Consider the following 21,097-nt stretch of genomic DNA (forward strand, 5'->3'; position numbering starts at 1 on the left):
TACTCAAAATATGACTCCAAAATAAAGAATGAAGGGTAAACTTTGTGAAAATGTATCTATATTGCTTTTCCCATTTTTTTTTTCCTACTGGCAAACTCTGTATGCTTCTCCTGAATATCTCCTTCACAAATGCACAGGTTATTAATAATAAAAGAGGAATTTGAGAAAAATGTTTGTCTTCAAAAAATGAAAATGGAAGCAAAAGCTAGAATAGGTTCCTGTGGTGCGTCAGGCCCTGAGACACCACCACCTGGTGTGGACATGGGTGCTGTGTGCAGTGGGGGGTGGGGGGCGGGCGGAGAGGTTGGGGTGGAGGCTGCTGAGGGTTTATTGCTGAGCCCCTTTTCAGGAATTGGGGGATTGCCCTTGGGTGTGCACCCTCCATGGAGCTGCCTGGCTCAGTTTTCCCTATCCCCTCCCCCCTGTAGGCAGCTAGCATCCATGGTTGTCGATGTGTGATCAAAGGCTGGTGTCTCTTGCCGCAATCTGGGATGATCTGGAAGGGCCATCCCAGCTCCAGAGCTCCCTGTTGGGCTCGCTGAGGCCTTCACTGCACCTGCGCTGCGGCTCAGTTCCTCTTCTGCCCAGTCGAGCTTTCCTCCCTCCCTGCTCCCTTATAGGTTCTGTTCTTGAGAACGCCGCCCAACAAACCACCTTCATGTGCTCTCTCACCTCCGAGTCTGCTTCCTGGGCAACGGCACCTACTACAGAGCTTTCCTTCAAGAAATGTATGGTCTAACAGAGAAGGTAGAGCAATAAACAGGCAGAGACTGTGTGGTAAGTCATAGGAAAGAAGGGAGTCTAGGTTACTGGATGTATAGCCCAGGAGGCGGGGAGGGAGGGGGAGGAAAGTTGCTGCAGGAACTGGTTTCTAAGTGAGGTGTGAAGGATGAGTCAGTTGTTCTGGAGAACTGCTAGGGGCTGGATAGGCAGGAGTGGGACAGTTCAAGAGAAGAGCGCGTGCATAGGTCCAGGAGGATTGAGGGCACAGAGTGTTGGGACAAGGCGGGGATGGGGCTGGAGAAGAAACAGAAGTGGGAGAGCACAGTAAGGCACAGATCATGATGGCCTGGTACCTCATACTGAGGAGTTGGGGAAGGCTGAGTTTTTTGCCTTTTTTGTTTTGTTTTTAAGGAGTAACATTGTCAAATTTGCATACTGCATTCTCCGGACGAGTGATGGGCAGCAAGAGAAGATGCAAAATCATTAATTTAGGAAGTGCTGAAGGCCATGTGAAAAAGAGTGGTGGATCATGGCCATAAGGATGGAAAGAAAGGAATTTATTTGGGAGCCATTCATGAGACAAATCAGTGGGATTCTGTGATTGATGGGATGATGGAAGTGAGAGAGAAGAAATAAGAGTGACTTCCTCAACAGGAGGATAGAAGGAATTGTAGTGCCATTTACTGAGATTAGGACACTAGAAATGAAACAGGTTTGGATTTTTTTTTTAAAGATTATTTATTTATTTATTTATTTGGCAGACAGAGATCACAAGTTGGCAGAGAGATAGGGGGAAGCAGGCTCCCTGCTGAGCAGAGAACCTGATGCGGGGCTTGATCTCAGGACCCTGGGATCATGACCTGAGCTGAAGGCAGAGGCTTTAACCCACTGAACCAACCAGGCGCCCCGGGATTTGGGATTTTAAGGTGCCAAAAATACATGCCAGAGTGATATCGAATGTGCAGTTGTGTTTAGGGAAGGAGATTTGGGCTGGAGATGGAAATATTCATCAGAGAACAGTGAAAATGGTCAGGGAACATATGTAGAGTAAAAAGGGGGAGAAGCTGATTTTTGAACCTGGGGGAGATCAACATTTAGTGAACAAGAGGGAATTTTAAGGGAGATTGGAAAAGAACAGCCAAAGAGACACAAAAACCAAGTGTGTGGGTCAGAAAAACCAAAGGAAGGGTGTGGTCAGATGACAAGATGGAGACTGGGTGGCCTATAAACAACAGAAATTCATTTCTCACAGTTGGAAGCTGGGATGTCCAAGATCAAGGCACTGATAGGTTTGGTGTCTGGTGAGAGTCTCTTTCCTGGTTTAACAGACACCCTTCTTTATAGCATGTCCTTACATGGAGGAAGATGGCAAAGGAGCATGCTAAGACTCTTTAATAAGGACACTAATCCCATCCCCAAGGTCTCTGCCCTCATGATCTAATCACCTCCCAAAGGTCCCACCTCCAAACACCCGCCACACTGGGGACTAGGTTTCAACATGTGAATTCTGTTCTAGGGACACTCCTTTGCATTAGTGAACTTTTGCTGCACCTCCTCTGGAGAATGGGACCAGGAGAATATGGAAGGATTTCAGGAAGAACTTAGGGTCCAGCTGCTGAAGGAAACTATGAATTCCTAGGGATTACTGCCTTCCACATAGTGGGATTTCTCCAGTGTTCCTCAGCAGTACTGGGTGCAGATCTGAAGTTGGGACAGTACCATTTGGCCAGGTTGGTGGGAGAGGAGGACATGCAGTAGGGGAGGTGGAGATCTTGGCAGACAGAGCTGCAGGGATAGGCGTTGGCACTCGAAATGGAATAACCAAGAGACTTAGAGGCCTTGGAGGTTGGGTGGTTTGAATTTTAAACGTAGAGCAAAGCCAGTCAGGGTGATGACAAGGATCCGGAAGAGCCGGATGGATGGATGACACGGAGTAGGAGTGCAGCTCACCAGAGAGGATCTTGGGGGAACTGTGGGGCTGGGTGTTGTTAGACAGGTGGTGTAGTCCCTCAGAGCACTGGAAGGAACTGAGCAGATTGGAGCCAGGGCTAGAGTAATGCCCATGGAGGACAGCTATGACAAAGGGTAGAGCTGCCTTGGAGTTTGGAGAAGCTCTCCAGGAGGCAGAAAGGAGCTCTGGGGAGAGAAGCGGTGGCCTTGTCAGGAATGAACCTGTTGCAGAAGGGGCCTCTGGAAACAGCGGGAGGTGGAGACTACTGAGAAGAACGGAGTGTATCAGGAATGGACTGATGGCCTCAGGGAGCACAAGGTAAGGTTGAGTGGAGGCAACAGTTTAGGGGTGAAAGGCAAAACTGTGCAATGCATCCAGGTGCTTCCCCTGAAGCCTTGAGACAGGAGTCTAGGTCAGTCCCCTACCTGATCCGTGGCTGCAGGCAGGTGAGAGACTCAGTGTTCTGGCTAAGGGTCACCAGAGGCCTGCCAGATGAGAGTAACTCCTGGCCCAAATCAGAGCCTGGGGGTGGAATCCATTGGCTCTCAGTATTCCTAAGGCCCCTGGGTGTGAGGGTTGCTTAGCATCCTTCAGAGAGGAGCCTGGTCGGGTCTAGATAGATCTATGGGGCTTTGAGAGCCAGGAGCCATGTTGAGGTGCTCTGGGCATGTCATATTACAATCATTACTTCATTTACTCACTCATTAATCCGTCTATTTATTCCTGATACTTACATTAGCTGTTTCTTCCCTTCCTCACTCTGAAAGGTCTTAAGATGTTACTATTAGCACCTACTATACAGCGTATCAGCCACATAGGGTTTCAAAACATGCTGTTCCCCACCTGTAATGCCTTCTCTGTGTTTCCTTCTGTTCAAACAAAATCTATTATTCCCACAAGGCCTAGACCCAGTTTCTCCTCCTCCCTGCGAACTCCCCAGTCATGTCAGCCATGGGCCCTTCTCTTTGGAGCTCTTTCAGTACTTACACTCTGGATCACATATTTTCCTACAGAACTACATTTCATTCTAGCTTACCCTGTGTCTCTAACTAAGCTGTAAACCCTTTGGGGTTGGAGACTTAGTATATGAATTTTTAATGTCTGTAATGTCTACTAAGGCACCAAGGACACAGCAAGCCCTTAGCCAACAGGACCTGCAATTTAGGGAAACATGCACCTCTGAGCCTGAGTGGTTTTCCACCATGCCCTGTTAAGTAGAACTAATGATGTGCACCCTGAGTTTCCATGGAACACTCCATTTGAGCAAAAACAGTTTAAATTACAAGGTCAGCTACTAGAAAGAGGCAAGATAAAATCTGAAAAACAATAAAGTAGCAATTTCCATTTGTTCTTCCCAGAGACTAAAGACATACATTGTAACACACTGACAAATTAATGTTGGAGCTTTGCTGAAAGTTGACTGTTACACAGACTTTGTTGCACCCACCCATTTTAGGCTTCTGGGAAAGTGGGCTGGGATTTTGCAGGTTCTTCCTGTTAGGAGCTACTGCTGAGAAATCTAGAACTTACCCCCAAGACACTTCTCCAGTAAAGAGATAAGTGACCTAGTCCAAGAAAATGAGAAATAGAGGCCAGAGTCAAGATTCTCCTTTTGCTTCACTCTGTGGGCAAGAGAGCAAGTGGGAGGAAATGGGGGAAATCGGAAAGTTTTAAAGGGCCTTTAAAATGCCAATGCAGAGAAATAATGAAACTGGTTCTCAGCATAGTCTTCCCTTGACCAAATTTTTCTTTTCATTGCTTATTTAACGTGATTCCCTGGTTGCTTATTTTAATATTGTTAAGCTTTATTTTGGGGCATTTACTTGTTATCTCTTTTATGCTCATTTCCCCTTTTTAATTCCCTCTCTCTCCACCCCCAAAGTCTTTATAAATTATTTTTTTTAAGTAGAAGTTTTTATTTCAAATGCCCGAAGTGTAGCTTCTAGTGAGAAAGGGACTGGGTTTGCATCCTGGGCACCAGACTAGGGATTCTTCATGAGTGGTTGCGCTGTTGGAATCTGTCTGCCTTGGCTCAGTATTTCTATAATGTCCCATAAGGAAGTTCCTTCCTGCTGCATCTGTAACTCTTAAAAAGAAAAGCACATTAAAGGTGGCCACTGACTATAATGCTTAATCCATATTCATTACAATCATTGATTCACGGGATCATCTGTGCACAACAATTTTTAAAATGCAACTTTCAGTTTGTCTTTTTTTTTTTTTTTTTTTTTTAAAGCATCCACCATTATGTGGCAGGCACTGGCCTAAAGATACAAATATGAATACAGTGCATCCCGGGCTCTTGTGATAAATGCAAAATGAAATCTGGCATGTAACCTTCCATGACTGTTCTGGTTTCTGCTCTACCACCCACCCTGTGTGAAATATACTTTTTTGGGGGTTGGGATGGAGGGAGGAAGAGCAAGAGGATATGCCTACTGTTTTATCCAGGTTTAATGCCCCACCAATGGGCATTATTTGTAGAGCATGTGTGGAAGCAGGATCCTCAGGGAAGGTCAACTCCTCAGGTAGCTTAGAAGCTGGAATCACATCCAGTCTATGACTGGTCCAAAGAGCACACAGCTGCCCTTGCTCTTCTGTGATCTACTCCCCTACCTCCTCACATCCATTGGAGACTGTCAGCCTCTGGCAGGGCAGAGTACTTCCTTACTCACCATCCACTGCTTTGAACACTTACTGACCAATTACTCTGATGGAAGTAATTATCAGATACTTTACATACATTGTCTAATTTAATTTTTACAAACCTGTAGGATAGATGTTTTCATTACCCCCATTTTAGGGATGAGGAAATTGGCCAATGTCATAGGGCTGGCACATTTCAGACCAAAGGCTGGAACTCTGGCCTAAAATCACCAGGTTTTCGACCAATATACCACACTGCTCCTCTCTGGGATTCTCTACATGGTCTCTAAGCAAAGAAGAGGTCTCATCAGCCATTGTGGACTTAATCAAAATCCACTGGCTGGGTCTTAAATATATGTCCTCTGTTAATTCAATTCAACAAACTTCCATAGTCAGGCTCTGGGTTAGGTTCTGCAGGTTAGGTTCTATTCAAGATGAAACTGAATAGTAAAGACTGTCCTCTAGAAATCTGAGACTGTAGGAGAGAGCAAGAACAAGGTGATTTCAACTGCACTACAGAACACAGGGTTTTGAATCATTTGATTATATAATTTCCTGCATTCATTTACTCATTCATTCATTCATTCAACATGTATTTTCTTGGGTGAAATGGTACCAGTTGAAGGGAGGCAGTTCCTGAATCCAGCCTACCATGTATAGGAGACAGCCAAGCAATCCCGTTGTTCAAATACTAAACTTCCTTTTTCAGGTGTTTTTCCAATCATTAAAAACAGTCAAGAATTATTTAGATTACCTTTAACAGACACTAAAGTAGGGTACTTTTAATCTAATCGATCATCAATTCAAAATTAATCCAAGAGGACAACAATGGATCCATCTGAACCATTGTTTCAGAATTCAAGTATTTAAAAAAAAAAAGAATTCAAGTATTCCCTGATTTCACCTGCAATCACTTTTTTGAAAAAGTGTCTAAAAATAGTTGTTCCCTGTTCCAATAAAAACAACAGCTGTAAATCCTAATTCACAAAATACAGAGTATGAGGGATTACCAATTAGCATGGCAACGTTTTTTTTTTTTTTTCCCTTTACAAAAAGAATTCTCTCTTAAAAAGGCGTAACAGTGAATGGATGCCTGTATTAACTTCCCTAATAAAGACGTCGCTCAGTGGAACAACTTAAGGGTAGGATCCAAAGCCACGTGAAGCCTCTGGAATTATAATGGAAATAATCAAAAGTGACTTGATTTACAAAATTGGGATTTAAGGACAACTTTCTGGAACAAGCCCACCGGACACTGCAAGGTAGGAAATCTTTTAGTTAACCCATAAAGCTGTAGGGCTTTGTGCAAAGAATTTGGGAGTTCGGTGGAATAGAGGGACGAGGGAAACTGGGGTTTGCCTGGTTTTCTTAACCTTGCTGGGCTTCCTTTACTCACGCATTCCGTGCTCTGTTAGAGAAAATACGTCCTCACTACAGTTTTGTATTTTATCAGCAAATAAAGTTTCTCTGTTTTAAGTCACGAGATCACAGCACGCGAAACTTACAGAACATACTTGATAATCTTTCTTTCTCGGGCCGTTCAGTTTGATCACCTTCAACCTGGGTTCCCACCATGGTTTTCACTTTAGGATTGCAACGTCAGGCACACACTTACTTGTGCCTCCACGCTTATCACTTTCCCGGAGATACTCTGCTGCCATTTTAAATCGGGCTGCACGGTCGGTCCAGTCCCTGGAGGGAACTGCCCTGGGCAGCCTCCCCTAGCAGGGGGACCACACACTGTGGAGTCCGTGAGACCACTGACTTTCCTCCGTTCGCCTCCCAGCGAAGGGGCCCCGGAGGCTGCAGAGGGCCGGCACAGCGCCCCTCGTGGTCGTTCCCGAGCGCCTCCTCCCCCGCCCGGTCCACTCCCGACACGAGCCGCCAGGGCCACGCGGGCTTCGCGGGGCTTCACGCGCACCCTGAATGGGGTCCGAAACTTCGCCGACAGCCCCCGCCCCGAGACGGCCCTTGCTTTCTCCAACCACTCCCAGGGGAAGGGGCGGCCGCTCCCGGAAGGCGTTCAGCGCCCGAGCCCCGACAGAACCCCACTCGGGCCCGGAGCAGGGCGGGGGTCCCGGGGCCGCCGCCAGGTCTTAGCCTTCCCGCGCCGGAAGTCCGCGCGTGCGCGCTAGCCAGCCGGGAGCGCGCGTCCGGCGCGGAGGGGCGGCGGGGGCGGGGCCGTGGCTGCTCACAGGGTGTCCCCGCCCCCGCCCCCCGGCGTTCCGCGGTCGCCGTGACAACCGGAGCGGCGGCAACGGCGGCGGGCGCGCGAGTCCGGCGCCGCCTCCCGGCCGTACCGCCAAAGCAAGCAGCCGCCGCCCGGCCTTGCTGCTCTCCCCGCCTCCCGGCCCGCGGGGAGGGAACGGCCCGCCCTCCGCCCGCCCGCCCGCCCGCCCGCCGGAGAGTGAGCGGCGCCCGGGCCGCCCCGCCAGCCCGCCGTTCCCCGGCCGCCGTCCGGGCGCGCGCAGCGAGCGGGCGCGACTATGCCAAGATGGTCCTGCAGGCGCGGAACAAGCACCGAGAGGCGGCCCCCAAGCCGCCCCAGCCGCCCCGCGCCTCTCAGTCGCCGCTGAGGGGGGTGCCGGACGCCGGCGCCGGGGAGCCCGGGCCCGAGCGCGCGCCCCGGTCCCCCGGGCGCAAGGGCGCCGCGGGCAGGAAGGGGCCCCGCGCCGAGCCCGCCGCGCCGTCCGCCGGGGGCGGGCTCGGGGGGCGCCTGGTGGCCGGGCTGCGCGGGGCGCTGGGCCTGCGGCGCGCGGGGCGCGGCCGGACCTGGACCACGCTCCTGCTAGGTGAGCAGCCCCAGAGCTCGGGCGCCGCCGGGACGCGGAACTTTGAGGCGCGGGCCCCTTTCCCCCTCCCCTAGACTCTCCTCCCACTTCCGCGCCGCCGAGCCCCGCCGCCCGGTCCCCGCCAGTTTGCAGCCCTCTCCGACTTTTCCTGGGACGTCCTCACCTCCTCTTCCCCTCCCCCTCCGCCTGGCTCAGCCTTCCTCGCTCCCTTCCCGTCCGCTCTCCGTCCCCGTTGAAAAAAAGAAAAAAAAAAAAAAAATGGCCCCGAGATCAACAGCTGCCCGGCCTGGCGGCGAACTGACAGGTCTGCGCTAACGAGACTTGGGCGCCGCTGATTGGCGCGGACCGGCCGCTTTCCCGTTATCTCGGCCCCTGGCCGGAGAATGGTTTGCTTTTGGTTGGAAGCGATGCTGTGGAGCTCAAAAGCAGAAGCACGTTCCCTGTCCTAGAAAGTTGCTAAACTTATAATTAAATTTTAGCGTGCTTTTTTTCTTCTTGGCCGCAAACACTGCCGGTGGTACTTAGTGATTCCTCTCGGCACGTCACTTTCCAGGTTGTGTTGTGCTTGGGGCACTGGAGCTCTAATCCTCTCTGCTGACCTGGGAACATTTGGTGTGGAGGGCTTCCCTCCTTTTTCGCTTCCATGCACCAAATGGATGATGTGCAGCGATGTGCTGGAAAAAAAAAAAAAAAAAAAAGTTGAAAGAGTCACAGGTTGTGGACCGACTTTAGGTATCCTTTGTTTCCTGACTGACATTCCGATAAGGCGAGTTGTAGCAGTTTAGGTAATGGGCCTAATTTTTCTAAGCCAGTAAAATGTAATACTGCCTTTAGTATATAATACCGTTAATGGGCTTTGGCTACTGCATTATTTAACTATTGGTGATTTATGCCTAATTATCCTTTCAAATTCCCTCAGTGGCCCAAAACAATTTGGATTTCAATATAGGCGAAGGATTAGGACTCAGCAATTCGGCTTCCCCTGACATAACATCCACCACTAGAAGCCGCTCAGTTATAAAAGGCCAGAGTCATCTCCGTGTGTGTGTGTGTGTGTGTGTGTGTTTAATGGGCTCAGAAAGGTTGATACTGTTATTTGGATACTTTTATGTATTGTAGATTCAAGCCAAGAAAATTCAGTATTTTCTGTATATTCATCCTCTTTTCAGTAGCGAGCCTGAAAAACCTTACCAATGTGCAGGTTAGATAAGTTCACCTTGGGGAGGCAGCATGGTACAATGGATGAGACAAGCTCAAAATCCTGTGCAGAGTGGTGGTTCGGTTTAAGTTTCAAATTATTTCCTCTGTGAGCCCTTCCTTCTCTGTGACCTGAGAGTATCACCTCCCCTACTTACTGAGTAGAACTAAAAGGGGGTGGCTAATATATGGGAAGGCATTCTGTGTCTAAAGCCTTTAATGAGTTTTAATTGCTGTTATAAAAGCACATGCATAATACTGATTTGTGACAGAATGAAGCTGCATTTTTATTGAGTGGCTAGTGTAAACATTAACCACTTCATAGTGAAATATGGAAGGGCACCACTTCTTTTTCAGGGAGGTTACAGTAACACCCATAGGATAACCATCTTGCAGTTTTCTTGTAATTGCATTTACTTTGAATCTTTTATTGGATGGCTTAGCTTTGGATTTAGTAAGCATTATATTTAATGCTTATACCTAAATGCAGTTTTGTATTAATAGAACACTGTGGCACTTTACTTGACTTCCCCTTTGGGTATTGGTAAGAGGTACAGGGAAGGAGCTGTCTCACATCTGTGGGTGTACTCTGGACACTGGTCGTTGGATGGAGGTTGGATGATTTTCTATACATTTACAAAAGGCCATCTACCAGATTCTGGAGAATGAACGGACATAGGATGTTTGGTTCTTCCTCTGGCCTTGTACCCTTGGGTCCTGCAGGAAGGAGCAGAGTTTAGACATTTTTGAAAGCTTTCTCATTCCCTCTTTTTGCCCTTTGCAGAATGAGTGTGAATTGAGTTGACACCATGCAAGTCTTTAGTGAAGGATTTTGCTATCACAAAAATGGCTTTATTTCTGTTTGGGAAGAAATTTTACAACTTGAAGCTCCCTGATAGCACACATACTTAAGTGTTAGAAACTGACTAGAGGTTCTCGATTCGGTTTCTTTCATCTCCTCCGTATGTACTAAGCACTGATAAACTCACTACCTACCACGATGACCCTTTCTGCTGTTGGGCAGTGTTAAGCACTGTTTAAAAAATCTACTTAACAAACACATATGTTTTTCTTATTTTTAGACCTTATTTATCCATCCAGCGACCAGTGTTATTTAGTGGTAACAGTGATTATGAATTGTTTTTCAAATGTTTGTTTTTTGCAGTTTCACTCTAATAGCTCCCTACATCAGTCAAGGGGAGCAGCAATATAGTAAAGAAAAACCATGATGCTGTTTCTCCAACGTTATTGACCATAACTCACAGTAAGAAATACAATGTACATTAAATCTGCTCACATTTCTAGAAGTACAACCCAGTACATATACGCATGTTTCTGTTATTCCATTTAGGTATGTCGGTGTCCTGGTAGGAAACAGATTTAATAAATGGACTGTTTTCAGAAGTGAACAGTTTTAAGGAACCCATAAAAGACACTGAAACATCCCTGCCTATCAGCAGTCAGAAGGTGCTGCCACCTCTGGGCCTCCAGGGGAAGGGGTGCTTCATCAGGAGCTGACCCCGGGGAAGGCTGTGCTCTGGGAGCAGTATCTCCCAGGAAGGGGGACCCCAGATCCTCTCCTCCCACCCTCTGCTCTCCCGCTCATGCCCCTCACTGGCTGACCAACTGGAACCCCTCTGGCAACAGACCCAGCTGAAGCATTCTGTAGGCCCTGGAATAAGGCAGAGAAGGGAAGAGAGTGGGTTTAGAGATGCAGAAATGTGCGTATACTTGAAACAAGTGTCGTGTAACAATATTTACTCCTATAATGTGCGGTATACTCTGATTTCCTGTTCTGTTGTTTTTAAAAAATAAATGCCATTTACTAACTCTCGAGTTTTATGACATCGTATTAAAACTTATGGTTTGAAAACACTGCCTTAGAATAACTTTTTTGATTCTATACCTGTTTTTAACTATACCTAGTTAAAAACAGGTATAGAAAACAGGTCCTGAGGAAGGCATTTAGCTTCCCTGAGCCTCAGTTTGTGTATAAGTAAAAATGGGAGGCCTGGGTTAGACTGGTGGCTCTCAATCTTAGCAAAACTGGACTAGAGTCACCTGGAAGCTTTAAAAAAATCCTGATAGCCAAGCCACGCGTCAGACCAGTTAAGTCAGAATCTGGGGTAGGGTTAGGTGGAGGGAAGTGTCAGTAATTTTAAAGCCCTATGTCCTGCCACTACTTAGAAGCAAACTGTCCAGCATCACGGGGCTGACATTCCTACATATCAGCGATCCCCTAGTACTAAGTGCTTCTTGCTTCCCGTCTTTTATTTATATTTTAAATTTATTTATTTTTAAGATTTAATTTATTTATGACAGAGATATTGAGAGAGGAAACACAAGCAAGCGGGGAGATGGAGAGGAAGAAGCAGGCTCCCTGCTCCGATATGGGGCTTGATCTCAGGACTCTGGGATCATGACCTGAGTCAAAGGCAGATGCTTAACTAACAGAGCCACCCAGGCGCCCCCCTCTTTTATTTATTATTTTATTTTATCTTATTTTTTAAAAATTAAAAAAAAGATTTTATTTATTCATTTGACACAGAGAGAGAGCACAAGCAGGGAGAGTGGTAGGCAGAGGGAGAGGGAGAAGCAGGCTCCCTCTGAGCAGGGAATCCAATGCAGGGCTCAATTCCAGAACCCTGGGATCATGACCTGAGCTAAAGACAGATGCTTAACCGAGGGAGCCACCCAGGTACCCCTCCCCTCTTTTAAGGCAGGGGCACAGACAGTCCAGTTTGCCCATTTCTCCTAGTCTCTGTTGTTTTCCCAAACCTGGGGTTGTAAGTTGCCATTCTTTGTCTGATATGGCTGTTAGTTTAGAGTTCTTTGTACCCATGTCTGTTATCAAAAGAGGGTAGTGAAAAGGATAACTGGAGAGGGGTCTGTGTTTCAAAGAGAAATGGAAGGAGTCCTTTCTTTGGCGGAAGTGAAGAATATGCATGTTAAGCATGCAAATAAAGCATGCCTGTGGCAAAAGGCTACAAGGTAAGATGTCATCTACAAAACATAATAAAATTGTAACCTGAATACGGAAGAGACGGGTAATGAAAACTATTGTTTTTCCCCTTACTTCTGTCCTACTTGACTCGTTTGTTACTTACTCGTTTGTCAACGGCAACTTCACCCTACTGTAAGTGGGTCCTTTATTGGCAAGGCTTCTCATAGGCACCGTGAGGACATTTTGGATTGAATAATTCTTTGTTTGGATGGAGGCGGGGGAAGCTTTCCTGTGCATTGCATTGTGGGATGGTTAGTGGCCTCACTGGCTTTGAAGTAGCATAGACATCTCTGTACTGACCTGAATCTGAATCTTGTTTCTCCACTTAAAAGCTATAGGTCCTTTAATATTTCTGACTCTTGGTTGCCTCATCTTTAAAATGGGGATGATAAATGTCCCACATGGTTATGGTAAAGAATAAATAATATATGTAAACTGCAGCTTTACTCGTGTTTACCAATTACTGAATGCCTACTACGTCTGATGCTAGTTTAGGGGGATAAGATGGAAGAGAAGACAGCTGTAGCCTCTGTCTCCATGGAACTCCATTCTAAAAGGGTCAGGGACAAATAAAAGTAATACTACCTTGCAGTAAGTCCAGTGGAGGAAAGAAAAAGTAGCTGAGATAGAAAAAAAATAGGAGATACCTGCTTAAGAATCAGAAAAGTCTTTGGGGAGGTAGCCTTCAAAGTGAGCCCTATAAGCAGAGAAGAAGTGCACTGTCCAGAGGAAGAGAAAGGGCAATGTGGATGTGGCACACAGCATTTGCTGTGGTAGGCCACAGCTTAGCCTGTCCTACACGACAGGGGCACGGACCGGGTCTCCTTAAGGAGCTTGGGTTTTATTCCTTGTATTATGGGAAGCCACTGAGGAGTGTTGAATAGGAGAGTAGCATGATTTAATTTTTATTTTGAGAAATCTACTCTTGGGAAAATGGCTTGTGGAGTACAAGGGCAGAGCAGAGAGAAACCATGCAGGGGAGGCTCTGGCGGGGATCTGTAAGAGAATGGTTGGCTATGATGAAGGGGAGGAGATTTGAGATCTGTTTTGGAGAGTAAAATGGTAGGAATTGCTGATGAATTGGACTTGTATTGAAGGAAAGGGAAGAGTTATGAATCATTTCTAGGTTTTGGTTGCTGTAAGCAGGAAAACAAGGTGGCATTAATCGAGATCTTGAAGACGAGGGGCATGGGTGAGGGCATAGGTTTGAGAGAAAAGATTGAGAATTCTATCCTGGTTATGGTACCTTTGAGACATTTTGTGATGTGTCCAAGTAAAACTGCCAAGTGGGCCGTGGGGCATAAGAGATGTCAGAATGGAAACACAATAGGGCATCACCAGCAACTGGGTGGTATTAAATTAATGGGAATTGATAATAGCATCTTTTACTGATTCCGGGTTTACTCTGTGCCAGGCATAGCTCTAAGTGCTTTAGGTTAATTCATTTATCTTAAACTCATTTATTTCACTGCTAACTCAGTCCTGACAATGACTTTGTGATCGTCATACCCGTTTTATCAGATAGGAGATTTGGGGCACACAGATGTTAAATAACTTGGCCAAGATCATCCCTAGAATGTGGAAGGGTCAGGATTTGAACCCAGGCAATGTGGCTTCAGAGTTCATGCTCTTAACTGCTATGCTGTATTTCATCTTCTTTTAGGGCGGGTATAGCAAAAGAAGAAATGAAGCCCCAGGACTCAGTTCAGAGAAACCGCCAACTTTAGTATTCAATAAATGTTAGCTTTCTTGTTCCTTCCTAGGGGAAATAAATAAAAGAGGGATCATGCATAGAGATATGGGAATAAGAAGTGGGCATATTGGGGTGGCATAAGGGACAAAAAAAAAAAAAACAACTGAGGAACTATGAAGACACAGGGACCACTGGCCATCTTAGTGGGATGGCTTTCAAAGAAACACTTAGATACAACTGAGCATCAGCTCTAAGGGTGTAGGAATACATAGATGTTGGGCCAGTACATTTCCTTGGAAAGCCAGTGAATGAAATGGGAATTTTTGCATATTTAGATGTTGCTAAAATTTGAACTATAGCTGTTTTTATAAGTTCTATACACTTAGCCTGTTAGACTGTATTAATGTTTCTTAAAGTTTATCTTAATGAGATTTACATTATCGCAGAGACTGTATGTCTGTGTGCCCATTTCTAAGCGGGGTAGCTTTAGGCTTTATAATTTACATCTTTAGTGCTAAATTCCTGCTTTGCTAGTTTATCTTTTGCCATCAGATTATACTTTGCTCAAACCATTGGAACATTACTCTTCCAGGGATGAGTTTGCTAGTTTTCTTTGGTTACCATTCTAAAGAGGATTAATCATCAAAGTTAGTAAAAATTACATCTATTTCTAGGTCAAGACCTTTATGCTGCTGTTTAATTCCATAAAAGGCAGTATCATTTCATAGGAAAGATCAGTTCTCCATGAATGATCTTTCATAATTCAAGAATCATTGAATAGGAATAAATTTAAAAGTGGAAGAATTGATTTTTAGAGTACATAAATCTACAACTATTGTTAACTTTTTTCCGCTTCAATACTATTTTTTAAAAATTTTTTTCAGCATTGTTATTCTTTCCCGAATACATTTACCCCTGAATACATTCCCCCTGAATACATAAATGAGCAGCTCACACATCTTCACGCTTGTCCAGAATATTCCTTCGTGTTTGACTTCCTTTTCAAAGTAACCAGTTGCTGGGTGTGTTTTTCAAGTCTGTCACTGCACATGATCAATGCTTGGGCAGCATTTTGTAATTTTAACTTTTAGCAGCAAATGTTAACATAATAACCTCGTCACCAAGATCACTCACAGAAGTTCTATTGTGATTCATTGTACTGACCAAGGATGGGGGTAGTTTTTCTTCTAGTTTATAGTAGTACCAACTGTATTTTAAACACAGTTTATAAATTACTTGGCCAATTACTTTTGAAAACTTGCCACCTTGACAGATTTTTAACTTGGGAAGTTTGTTATAATTGAGAAGAGTGAGGCTTTAGTCATATTTTTATACAACTCAACTCAAATTTGCCTAAAATGCTATTGCTCTGCACCGGATTTGTCTATTACTTCCTAACAGTAATCACTGCTTTTTGTAATGCAGCTTTTCAGTGCTTCAGTTGTCAAACCTCAGAATCTTTTCTCCACATTTTAATAATAATCATAAAGAACTTATGTAACTAGCACAGTGCCACTGTTTTCTACTACATTTAAAAGTGTGTTTTTTTTTAATAAGACCTTATTTCCCATTCTTTTGTCATCTTTGATCTCCATGGAAATATCATAAAAAATCTAGAACTGAAATGTTAGTTACTGGAATTTTACATGTGAAGAAAGTAAAGTAGGTCAGGTGAGTGGCCTGACGTCATTAGTGAGTTCGCAGGGGGAAGTCTGAGATCGAAGTTAAGGTCTCTTGGCTTGTTGAGCATATCTGTCAAATTGTAGGTTTCAGATCTATAGTTTTAGGCAGCTGTCAAAAAACTATCAAAGAAACATTAATACAGGGTGCCTGGGGTGCTGCATTTGAGTGTCTGAGGTTTCAGCTGGAAATCTCAGGGTTCCAAGATGAAGCCCTGCGACTGGCTCCGCCCTCAGTGCCTTGTCTGCTTAGGACTTTCTCTGCCCTGGTGGCCCCAAACCCCCTCCTCTCAAATGAATACTCAATTTTTTTTTTTTTTTTTTTTTTAAAGACACACTAATGGGAAGATGACCTCCTATATTCTAAGACCTGATAACTCTCTTGGCAAGAACACTACTTTTCTGGCTTCTGCTTATTTGGGGGGAATCACTCTGTTATATCCTTATGGTCAACCTGTTAGTTTCCATTTTGTTTTTCCTAACTATTTTTTTTTAAATGATTAGATTCTGAATTATTTTGGATTGGTTGGTTGTTTGGCATTAGTATAAAACAGAGTAAAATAGTAATCAGTGATATCATGGTTTTCTTAACCTTTAAGGAATAGGGTATTTGGGATATCCAAGGGCAGTTTGCAATTTGTGGGGGACTCTATAACCTGAAGATTGGAATGATTTCTTGATTTTTTGTTTTTAAAGATTTTATTTATTTATTTAACACAGAGAGAGATCACCAGTAGGCAGAGAGGCAGGCAGAGAGAGAGAGGGGGAAGCAGGCTTCTGCGGAGCAGAAAGCCCAATGCGGGGTTCGATCCCATGACCCTGAGATCATGACCTGAGCCGAAGGCAGAGGCTTAACCCACTGAGCAACCCAGGCACCCCGGAATGATTTCTTGATTAATGAACTTGTTAAAATCTCTTGCCTAATGTGATAGGCCTAGGTTTATATTGTATATGTGTGGATCTTTTTTTCCCCTCTAAAGAAGAGCTGCAGCTTCTACGCTTTTTCCATTAGGTTTATTAAAGTTTTGCAGTTTTGCTGTGATTGCTCAGAAGCATTTAATGGCCTAGCATATTATTTTGGGTCTGTATTTATCTAGCTACTTGTACTTAAAACACTGAAATGCCTTTCTTTCAATAAAGAGAAAGCTACTTTGTGAAGATTAGTAATGTAGGTTACTGTTTGATTTATAAATATTTGTGTTCACATTATGTGAGGATAAGATTTTAAAGGAAGTTAGAATTTATTGCTGTAAAAACCCATATGCGGGTAATTGTTCTATTAAGTATTCCCTACTTTAATATATGTATATGCATAAATGTTTAAAAATGTGAAAATTTACTTTGTATATTTCTCTGTTTAGAAGCCTAATTATATTCTTTTTGAGGGTGGTGATATACATTTTCTATGCTCTGTTTTCATATATTCATTTTAAAATAAGACTTTGTCCTTGATTTTTAAATTATTTCTAAAGAATTTCCTTCCATATGTGAATGCATTCTTTTGGTTAAATGTGCTTATTAACATTTTCATGCCCAAGCTTCTAATTCAAAGGACATCAGTGGTCAGAGTCATAGAATCCAGGCTTTCCTCCAGGTAATAGTGTGTCCCACGCATGTGACCTTGTACCTCCTAGGAAAATAAGAGTCATATTAGACTCATGAGGACTCCTGGATCATTTTACTTAATATGTGAAAGTGTTCTGTAAACTGCAACTGAAAAACAGATATTAGACATTGTCATTGTAATTGAGAGCTTCCTAGTTTTTTCCATGTATAAGGTACTGTTTTGGTTAATGCCAAATATATGGAGGAGATTCAAACGAACTAAAAGTCAGCCTTGCCGCCATAATCACATAGACCCCTGAATTCTAGAGCTTGGTAGTAGTGTCTTCATACATGACTGAATTTTTAAAGCGGTCATGGTCCTTGGGACTCAATATCTCTAGTAACAAATTGAGTGCATTTCTTTTTTTTCTCCATTCAAAAGAGAAAACAAATTAAAAGGGCCAAACCTGCAAAGACTTTTAGTTTAGGGAGCAGGAAGATCAAAATGAAAACAGAAAATAACCAGGCAGGCATCTTGGAGAGTGTGAAGTCCGATGTATTAGTAGTAATTGTAGCTATACAAGGTTTTTAAGTACAAGGGAAAGAGATAACTGAGGAAAAAACGCTTATTCACATTTGGTAAAAATGAGGCTGAGAGAGGCTAAATAACTTATAAGTCTTAAAAAATCCAGGGACCTATTTTCTTTTTAAGAGTGACTTTCTTGCCAGGGGAAGTAAAGAAGGATTTGATTTTTAGTTTAAAATTTTTCCCTTTCTTAATCATGTTTTCTGCTCTAGGATTTTGATAATTTCTCCTTCGGAGTGTCTTTTGAACTAATATTTGCCTTTTCCTAATAAAAATAGCTATAAGTGTAGATGTCCAAGCCCCAATTGAAAGCTTTTGAGTCGGGGCCTTTGAGAGTGGGGGCCCACAAATGAAGTCTTAATACGCCTCTCCTAGATAAACACTCTCAACCCTCATTGAGAACATTAGAATCACCCCCTGTGCCAAACCTAGCAAATGTTCAAAGCTCCCAGGTGATTTCACTGTGCTGTCAGTGTTGACACATTGTCCTTAAAAGAGTTTCTGTATCATCCATCTAAGGGACCTTGTTAAAATGTACATTTGGAGTCAGGCTTCTGGGATGGGACCCGAGAGTCTGCATTTCTAACAAGCTCTCAAGTGATACAATTACTGCTGGAGGACACTTGGAATACACAGAGCCGATTTCACATTAAATTTTGTGAATTACCACCTACATTTTCTTCCAGTCATTTTTGTACCAATGATAATGAACCTTGACTATATACCAGAAACACTTGTGAATTTAAAAAAAAAAAAAAATTCCTGAGGCACCTTGGGTGGCTCAGTCGTTTAATCTCTGCCTTCCGCTCAGGTCATGATCTCAGGGTCCTGGGATTGAGCCCTGCATGGGGCACCCAGCTCAGCTGTGAGTCTGTTTCTCCCTCTCCCTCTGCCCCTCTGCCTGATAAATAAATAAATAAATAAATGTCCCTGGAATTTCAGATATAGAGGCTCTGGGTTAATTCTCAAGTATCTCTAGTTTTATTTTGTGCCACTGATGATTCTAATGCAATCTCAGGGTTTAGACCACTATGACTCTGTGTTACTGCATGGTGATGTAATCTCTGAAACTTGCTTTGGTTCTTTATTGAGTGGCTCAGTGCTTCCCAACCTTTTTCATATCCTGGCACACATGGAAAATAACAATATTTGTGTGGTATGGAGTGGGGAAGTGGTGTCTTCAAAGCCTGGAGGTTCTTGGCCCCCAAGGGACTCTAGTTCTCTCATCCTTAGCACTCCAGGCCCCACTGGTTGAGAAGCTTTGTAAACTAGTATTCATGGAGCTCTGAGAGCCGGGCACACTATATATGTTTGTGTGTGTGTGTGTGTGTGTGTGTGTGTGTGTGTGTGTGTGTGTATGTGTAGTGAGTAGGCCCTCAGTAAATGTTGTCTTGTTATTGCCTTTATCATTTATCATTTATATTCTGTACTGTGTATTAGTGATGGGAGTTTTTTGTTTGTTTGGTTTGGTTTGGTTTGGTTTTTTGTTTTTTGTTTTTTTTCCATGTTGGAGTCCAGGCCCCATGTGGCTTTCCTGTAGCTGTCTTCTTTTCTGGCTACCCACCATAAATCCTCACCTAGATGGTAATCATATGTTGAGCCCTATCCCTCCCTCCCATCCCACTTTAATAGACCTGCCTTGAGAAGGTCACTACTAATCTGCCTTTTCAGATTTTTTTTTTACAGTTCGTAGACTTTGTGCCCTTTGCTTCAGTGCCTAATGTGTTCTCTCATTATTTTATGTGCCTAAATCTTATCTCTCAAAGGTTTTATTTTTAATGTTGGCTAATATTTCTTTAATGTTGTTGGTTTCTAGGAAAATGCATTATGCATCTAGTTGGCATTTAGATGCTTGTTGACTTTAGAGCACTTATATCTCTCAAAAATTCTAGGTGCTAGAAAGAAGACGGGAGCTGAGCTTGTGTATACATGACTCTTTTCCCTTTTTAAATTGGGTCCTACAGAATGTCTTTTCACTTGTTGCTTCATTACACAGAAACTGACCTCTGTTTCATTCTAGGTACTATAGACTGAAAATATGATTTCTTTGAATATTAATTTTATTGTAATATATATACCTACATGTAATGGGAACCCTTTGAGCAGTTTAGAATGCTTAGATATTATCTTTAGGAATGTATGTTTTTGTTTAGTTCGGTACATTCTGTAGTTTCTCTTACACAGTGATCATCATTTAACATTTCAACCCAGTGAGGTACCAGGCATAATGCTAAGGGTGTCGATATTAAGATGAATTAAACACAAGCTCAGCCTCAAGGCCTTTGCATTCTAGCAGAGGAAGTTGTTGTGTGCATGACTAGCTATTTAGGTGCTATAATAAAGGTTTTTTAGCTAGGGTGGCAGGATAAGCTTCACAGAATGTCAAGTTTGAATTCCTGTGACTTTGAAGGATGAACTAGGAGTTTACCGGCAGAAGCAAAGGTGTAGCCTCATAAAACACGTGGTATTTTAGGGAATGGTTGTCCAGTGCAGAGGGCAGGAAGGGTGTGTGGTGCGGATTAACTGGAAGTTGACTAGAATGTGGGCTCCATGGTCTGAGCTATGGGAAGCCATGTAACTTTTCAAAGAGGGGGATGAGATGCTTAAACCTGTACACTTAGAAATTGACTTCATTCTCTAGGATGATGGGGAACAAGAAGACTATTTACTGGTGTCCTTTCCATTTGGAAAGAAACTCTTAGACTCTGAATAGATCCTTGAGAAATAAAAAATGACTAGTAATATTAGGAAGAGGTTGAGTAAACTTGTCAAGGTTGACTTGGAAACCTTGTCCAATAGATTTAAGGGGAGGATCCTTAACCTCTTTTTGTCATTTGTCACTTGAGAGTTAGAAAGGTTAAAACTCTTTAGAATGCTTTAAGTATGGATTAACCTCAATTTAGGAATAAAATATATTAAATTTCACAAGTCATTTTGGACTTAGAATATATTTTTCCATATAAATATTGTTACAAGACGAGGTCATCAAATGCCCATGTGGGAGAGGAGGCAGTTCTTCCCCAGTGGAAAAAAATGGAGGTTTTGAATTAGAACCATCTCCAGGTGGTTCTTGCCATTTATTAGCTTTGTGCCTTTGGGGGAAATGACCCCTCGAAGGCCCAGTTTTCCATTTGTAAAATAGGAATAAATACCCCCAAGGCTATGTGAGAATCAAATGAGAGAGTTGGTGAAGATGCTCTGAATTTCAAGTCAAATACTGGTTAGGAAGTACACACATAAGGGCAAAACGTAACCTGGATGGGAGTAACCTGGATGGGATA

At 43.7% G+C, this 21,097-nt stretch overlaps 1 protein-coding gene across 3 annotated transcripts in view; it reads left to right on the forward strand.

Moving 5' to 3' along the window:
• The first annotated feature begins 7,741 nt into the window (after positions 1 to 7,741).
• Positions 7,742 to 21,097, forward strand: part of DPY19L1 (dpy-19 like C-mannosyltransferase 1) — a 94,102-nt gene continuing 80,746 nt past the window's right edge. For all 3 annotated transcript variants that reach the window (XM_059396586.1, XM_059396587.1, XM_059396588.1), the window contains exon 1: positions 7,742 to 8,112. In XM_059396586.1, the coding sequence (XP_059252569.1) occupies positions 7,815 to 8,112 (298 nt within the window). In that variant the 5' untranslated portion in view covers positions 7,742 to 7,814. The remainder of the gene's footprint in view (positions 8,113 to 21,097) is intronic.

The sequence above is a fragment of the Mustela nigripes genome, chromosome 4 (genome assembly GCF_022355385.1).
Source record: "Mustela nigripes isolate SB6536 chromosome 4, MUSNIG.SB6536, whole genome shotgun sequence".
NCBI classification, from domain to species: Eukaryota; Metazoa; Chordata; class Mammalia; order Carnivora; family Mustelidae; genus Mustela; species Mustela nigripes.